Source organism: Stylophora pistillata, chromosome 9 (genome assembly GCF_964205215.1).
Source record: "Stylophora pistillata chromosome 9, jaStyPist1.2, whole genome shotgun sequence".
Classification (NCBI taxonomy): Eukaryota; Metazoa; Cnidaria; class Anthozoa; order Scleractinia; family Pocilloporidae; genus Stylophora; species Stylophora pistillata.
Window position 1 is genome coordinate 24,949,575 of NC_142527.1, and position 7,567 is coordinate 24,957,141.

The following is a 7,567-nucleotide window of genomic DNA, read 5'->3' on the forward strand; positions in this document are numbered from 1 at the left end:
TCAATCAAGGATTGGTTTTAGTTTCATTTAATTTATGATTGGTTCAGAAAACTCGCGTCATTTTCTCTACCAATTAGATGCAAACCTAAGTCCAATCGCGACTTGGCACCCCAGTTTTGCCGCGCTTTTAATTCACGCAGTTTTTTTTGTCCATGATTTCGATTCTGATTGGTTCCTTGTGATATTTTCTTCGCCCTGATTGGCTGTCACGATTAACCCGGTGGTTCTACGACACTTCATCGTAAAACACTCTTTCCAAAAGTAACCTCTTCTAAGTCGAGGAGGTTACTATGTTGTAGTCTATCTTTGTTTGTTTGTTTGTTTGACTTTAATTAGGAAGTAATTCTGCAAAAATTACTATCTTTAACGAACTTGAGTACTCTACACGGTGTGTTCTTGCCTTAGAACTGGTTCGTCTGACTTTTTCTCGGGAAATAACAGTTCAAACGCATTGTGAATTTCCGGTAGCATGTCTGTTGTGGTCATGTTCCGCCGGTACTTAGCAAACGCCAGTCTGTTGCAGGTTCTTGTTAGTGCACAGGCCCCATAGGCTGCTACTAGAGATCGACCATACGAACATGCTCTAAGAGTAGAAAGGAAAAAGAAATACGTAGTTACAATTAAATATTTAGGTACAATTTAAGCTGAGATTTAGAATGCTGAAGATTATCAGCTTCCACTATGTTTCTTGGTAATTCATTCCATTAGGATTGTTAAATTACGGAATGAATTACCAAGAAACATAGTGGAAGCTGATAATCTTCAGCATTTTAAATCTCAGCTTAAATTGTACCTAAATATTTAATTGTACCTAAGTATTTTAATTTCATTTAGACTTTTTCTTTAGGGAGTTTTCACATAGGGATAACCTCTTAACCTCATTTTCTAACAGCATCTTTTTCCCTTTCCTTTTAAGTGTATGCATAGTCTGCTTCGGAAATAAATAAAGTGTGTATGTATGTAAGTTCCTGCTTTGCCATTAGTCTAAACTACCGGAAACTTACCATTTACCAATGTCATCGTTTTGTCATGATGGTCACTTGCTATGAGCGTACGGATCAACGTCCGTATATAACCAGCCCCTCCCATAGCCTAACATTAACCCTATATTGTTATCAGTTGACTGTTGTTGGGGAGGGGTAGGTATGCAGTCGCTCAGATACTAACAGTGATCCCCTTAAAAAACTGGCACGACAATTCTTGAACAACGGGTTTTCCACAGAAAAAAAACTAGTCACACTTTCTGACAACATTCTCAATGATAAGCATTCCTCGGGAAAACTTATCTAGGAAAGCTACTATCTTATACCTTTGACTCCTGAGAGTGACCAGTACCTAATTTCTCCTTACAATATCACCTCTGAATCACACATTAAGGTCACGAGAATAAAGCAAATGGTCACTAACTAAACAAGCTTTTGATTGGTAAACAAATTCTCCTTGTCAGCTCCTTAGGAAATGAATAAAGAACGGCAGGAAAAATTTGCATACTGATGTTAGGATGAAAAGAGGTAATTGGCTTTCAGCACTTCGTAGCAGACTAAAAGAAAGTCAACTGTACCTTTCTTCTTTGCTTAATTTCTTGAATGCCATATCTGTCCAGTGGAAGAACACACCCATGGAACCAGATAGGACGTCACCCTGACCTCCACAACGTCTGTTGCTGCCTTCTGTTCTGCAGTTTACAACTATATAGTCGTTAAAAAAAACATCCAACATGGATTATTTGAAACATTATAAAATATCAATATAACAAAAAAAAAAATATGGAGGTATTTTTTAAAGTAATACCAAAGAAATCTTGGAGACTCGTGCTGTTTACTTTCTGAAGTTAATTTGCTAAACTAGCCTTTCAAAACGCTTCCCTTAGACTCTAAAGGCCTGAGGAGCAGTTCTACTTGAGCTTCAGTCTATTTATTTGACTGTGGATTAGTGCAAAGACTTTTACAAAGACTTTTACTGGCATTATGTTGAGTTAACAACCTCCACCTGATAGGTTTGCTTATTCTCAACACCTGCCTGCAGGGTGATGTATATAATATCTGTGAGGAGAAGATACATGCAAATCACACAGAAAAGTCAAAGGTCAAAGAGGGAAACATTTTAAGAATTTCCCCCACCATGCTATAGGAAAATAATCCAGAAGGTTGACATTACTTAAAACTGAAAAACTATGTATTTGATATAATTTGGATATATCAACAAAGTTGAAATGGTAAATTGGCCACCGTAATGATTACAAAAGCTGACGTTTTGAGCGTTAGCCCTTCGTCGGAGCGAATAGAGGAATTGTGGGTTGTGTGTGCTTTTAAAGGCAGAAAATGGAGCCTTTAAAAGCACACACAACCCACAATTCCTCTATTCGCTCCGACGAAGGGCTAACGCTCGAAACGTCAGCTTTTGTAATCATTACGGTGGCCAATTTACCATTTCAACTTTGTTGATATATCCAAATTATTTCGCTACTCCCACCGATGCAGCCCCAAACAGTTTCTTTCGAAACTATCAGCCTTTATTCATATGTATTTGATAGCATAGTGAATGGGTGGCTGGAGACAAAAGTTAAAAGGGATGTCTTACATGCATCAATGGAAAATTTTTTAGAAGCGTAAATACAAATGTGCTTGAAAGTGCATCACCATTCTTCTTCAACATTCAGAAGGTTCAGGTGGAGACATTAAATGGGTGGTTCATAACCCCCTTTTAAACAAACCTTCCACGCAAAATTGTAATGAATGATGAACAGAGGACCAAAAAGTTCTACACCTTACCATCTTTCCCATCAGCAATGATATCATCTTGTCCTTTACGACATATGGTAACTCCACCTAACTCTCGGCACAATTGTGTCACATGACTGGAACAGTCTATAGATGGGTCAGGTTCACGACCAAACTAGTCAATCAGAACAATTAAATCAAGGAGTGGAAAAGAAAAATATCAGTACTTCAAGAATGATGTAAATACATGTAAATACAAATGGAAGATAGTCCCCCTACCTGTCCAAAAATACTTCTCACAATGAATGATTAACCCTCTAAACATTGAGAGGCAACTACGTGCAAAGAACCCACTTCACGAGATTACTGTGAGATGGTCTGACCTGTTTATTAGGAATTGGGGGGAGGGGGCATCTGTAAAATTTCTTCTTTATTAATTGTAAACTCCTGCTGGCAGTCTGGAAAAAGTCCCCCACACAGTGTTGTAAAGCACATTAGAACATTGCATGGAAATGCACTATAGAAATTGATATTGATGTCCATAATGTTCGCTTAATAAAAGATATTATTATAATATATACAAGGCTAAAAGATTAGGGAAAAATTATTAAAATTTTAAACCAAACATTTGCAGCTGTTTGCCATTATCAGGGTTGAAAATAATGACCGTCTGTACATACACGTATATCTTATATGATTCCCGATGGGGAAAAGTTTGGAGACATAAGAAATAACTTGTTTGTTCAAACTGGGGTGGAATTGTTGGATCATTAGCCCCTCGACGATCCTACACTTGTGGAATGTTTCTGCTGAGGAGAGAACACGCCAAGTGAAGGAATGTGATGGATTTTCCCGCAAGTGTTTAGCAGGTTCAGAGGTGTGAGGAGGATTTGAATGCTCCGCAATATGTACTGCTAAATTTCTCACAGTTTCGCCAATGTAATCAACGCCACAAGAAGAACAATCTCCTTTGTGGCGTTGATTACACTGGCGAAACTGTGAGAAATTTAGCAGTACGTATTGTGGAGCATTCAAATCCTACTTGCACCTCTGAACCTGCAAACAAACAAGTTATTTCTATGTCTCCAAACTTTTCCCATCGGGAATCACATAAGATATAGGTGTATATACAGGCGGTCATTACTTTCAACCCTGATGATGGCAAACAGTCAAACAAGTTTGGTTTAAACATTTTAATAACTTTTTCCTAATCTTTTAGTCTTGCATATATAATATCTGAACTTGATATTATTATTAATTTGTTATTATTAACTATCAACTATTTTCTTCTTACAATATCACACCAAATCACCACTTTGGTTAAAAGATGAGAATTTGATCACCATCTTAAGAATTAAGCTCTTGATTGTTAAACAAAATCTCCTTGGGAAGTGCATAGAGAACAGTATGGAGAATATGCATACTGATGTTAGGGTGAGAGGGGTCAGTGGGAAAAAAAATGAATAAAGGCTGATAGTTTCGAAAGAAACTGTTTGGGGCTGCGTCGGTAGGAGTAACGAAATAATTTGGATATATCAACAAAGTTGAAATAGTAAATTGGCCACCGCAACAATTGCAAAAGCTGACGTTTTGAGCGTTAGCCCTTCGTCGGAGCGAAAAAAGCAGATGTTTCACTCCGATGAAGGGCTAATGCTCGAAACGTCAGCTTACGTAATCATTACGGTGGCCAATTTACCATTTCAACTTAGTTGATGTATCCAAATTATAAAATAAAAATCAACTCACCAATGTGTTGTATAATCTTGTAAACTCCATAGCATTTGGTGTGAGTATTGCTTTGGCATAATTCTTGATTATGTCTGGGTAGGATGTAACCATGTAAAGCCCATCCTAATGCACGCACAAATGAATACAAAATTGATATGGTTCTACTCTAAACATAAGAATTAGAAGTACTTTGGAGATCTTCAAAACATTATGCTGATCCAGGGTTGGTGATAGATGAGCTTTTCACACAGCTGTATTGAGAAAGTATACTCAACTGCATCTATGACTAGAAGTTTTTGCTGCTCCTTTGCAAGTTCAAGAACTCCCTTTAAAGAGATAGGAAAAAATAGTTATATTAGTTTAATTGAGAGAAGGACTCTTTCAATACTAAAAATAATCATAATGAGCTTTGAAAAACTGTCTTTAGAAAGCTCCTACTTTATTTCTATCAGACCATGGGGCTTTAACACTGGTCAAATATTTGCAAATGGAATAACCTTTCTCGATTAACTCAAAATAGAATGCCACTGTACCAAATACTTGCTGTTTGTCTAATGCTACTGGTTTGGAAACTTGTTATGGACTTACCTTGACATTTTCAATGATGGTTGGATTTCTACCCATTCCTGGGCCAACTACAATGCAGTGAAGTCTTGGAAGCCAGTCTTTGACCTCTTTTACAGCTGTTTTTCTGTCCCTAAAAGTAGTCATTTGACACACAGAAATTCTACAGTCAGTTCACCCTTTCACTCCCATAATCCCATTGGTAAATCTCCTTACGCTCTGCCATACAATTTCTATGGTGTTAGTTTGGAGAATTTGGTAATTGGATCAACTAACAATTCCTAATGAGTACCTTCATTCTTATCACTTGATCACTTGTCTGCTTGATATTGTAAGGAGAAAGTCTGTCTTGGTCACTTATAGAAGTTAAAGAGTTAAAATAATTATAAGATCTGGGAGACAAATTTTCAATTGCATCTGTAGAAGTACTTTAGCTTGTTGGAAAAGGTAAGAAGCTTTTGAACACTTAAAAAGCAGTACATCATTCAATATATTGTTATGTTCTGGAGGGGGGGGAGGAAGAGCCATGAGTGGAGGTTAGTTTGTCAAATTAGTATTGACAGTACTCACAGAATAGGATGAACAATAAGTTCAGGGCTGTATGATTTAATAACCACAGCTGCATCACTTGTGCAGAACACATGGGACAAATCTGCACCCTACAAAATGAACAATGGAAGCTTGTTATTTTTTTTAGTATCATAGAAAAATACCGGATTTGTGTGGTAATGACAGATGATGTACACTCATATTTCTTTCATGATTTCAGTGGTTTATATTAGTCAACTAGTACAGTCATGGTCAATGAACTTTAACTCCCACCTTGGAAACCCCCTGATAATGTTCACAGGAGCGAAGTTGTGCATTATCAGCGATGAACTTTGCAGCAAATTCAGCAATGAACTTTGCAGCAAATTCAGCAAGGAGCAATGCAACCAACCAAGTAGTAATTAACTTTAATATCATAGTATTCATCATTGTGGTTTAATGCTGAAGACTAACACACCAACAAACTAAATAAGGACACAAATGGGCAAAACTGGGCAAGAATTAACTGGATTGGATTTCGGTAAGCTTGCGAAGCAGTGGCATGACTTTTCAAGTTTATCATAATTTGTTTTATTTTTATCCATTTGTTTGTGTCATTTGTCTATTTCAGATGTCCTTCTGGCTTTTCAACGTCTTGGATTTCTCCAAATTATAAGACTGTTGACAAGGAGTTTGCAGAATTTATCTTGAACAAGCCTTTCATGGTCTTTTAAATTTGTATTGATGAAAAGTTAAGAACTTCAAAATTGAGACTCACAGCTTTCAAAGCTGATATCGCTGCAAAGTAAGGTGCACCTGTATACCTGCAAAATGATCATAAGACAAAATGTAACTTTTAAATATTAATGGTATTGACAAGAAGAATATTTATTAATTAAAGCTTCTTAGGCTAGCAATTATTTCCTGTATTCTCGCGATCTTAATGAATAACTCAGCATGACTTATGTAAGGAGAAGTCAGATGCTGATCACTCTTAGGGTTTAAAAGGTGAATAAGTAACTACAAAAGAATTCCATGGATCAGAGATGCCACCTTTATCTGGAGTGAGAACTTATAGGAATGAGATGCTATTTTTCAAAGAACTAATACAATTAGTAAACTAGGAAGCCCTCAGATATTAGTCCAGTTGGGTATGTGCTGCCTTGTGGGTTATGGTGTTTGAGGAGGGTGGGGAATGGTTTATATATGATGCACGATTAAGCCCATAATTTATTTGTAAACTTTACAAAAAGGCATGATATGGTGGGATTTGAAGTCTTCCCTTTAAAATTCCTGATCATGCTTTAAATACTGTTTAAAGTACACATGACACGTGACTTTTTCTAAATTCTCGCGTGAAACGAGATCATGACCCCCCACCCCCCTCCCCCCACTTTGTTACCCTCTCTTCACAAGAAAACAGGGTGGGCATATATGTGAAACACACAATTGACCGGGGTCAGCAAAGGACTTAAATCTGATATGAAAATGAACCGTATTTTTCTTCAACAGAGCCGGGGTTTGAAGGCCCCAGGAGCACACCCTGTGTTGAAAATTTCCTTCAGTTGCCCCCTCGGGCAGCAAAGCCGGCTCGTGAGGGAAGATTAGATCCTTCAACAACATAGGACAGGATTTTAATCTGGGGTAGGTTCACGAAGGATGACGCATAATCAGTTATCTTGTGATTATCTTCATCGAACTACTTACTCCTGACATCCGCCTATGATCCCTATTCTACCCAGCTGCCCTTTGTGAGAAGAATTCGCCAGAGCAGGAATGGTTTCTCGAACAAGCTCTAGGCAACTACATTGTCTCTTTGGCGCTTTGATGTGAGAGGCATCCGTTACCGATCTGAAACGATCGTTCGGCTGGCTTTCTCCTCCAGCATAGGTGCTTCGCCTTGCTGACATAACAAATCGAAATTTGACAACCTCAGCAGAGTTCGAGTGTTTCCTTGCGACAAGAGAGATTGTGCTTCCAAAACAACCGCCCATGAAGGCACCACTGTAGGCAATAATGACAGAGAA

The 7,567-nt window shown here is 37.8% G+C and overlaps 1 protein-coding gene across 1 annotated transcript; it reads right to left on the bottom strand.

Moving 5' to 3' along the window:
• Window positions 1–11: 11 nt before the first annotated feature.
• Window positions 12–7,564, bottom strand: LOC111336422 (ATP-dependent (S)-NAD(P)H-hydrate dehydratase). Its single transcript, XM_088732726.1, has 9 exons — window positions 7,248–7,564; window positions 6,319–6,364; window positions 5,583–5,671; window positions 5,037–5,145; window positions 4,724–4,774; window positions 4,467–4,571; window positions 2,772–2,895; window positions 1,562–1,688; window positions 12–583 (listed from the first exon to the last, which is right to left on the bottom strand). Exons 1-9 carry the CDS (start codon window positions 7,532–7,534, stop codon window positions 382–384), a joined length of 1,140 nt encoding a protein of 379 aa, XP_088588852.1. The 5' UTR covers window positions 7,535–7,564; the 3' UTR covers window positions 12–381.
• Window positions 7,565–7,567: the final 3 nt, after the last annotated feature.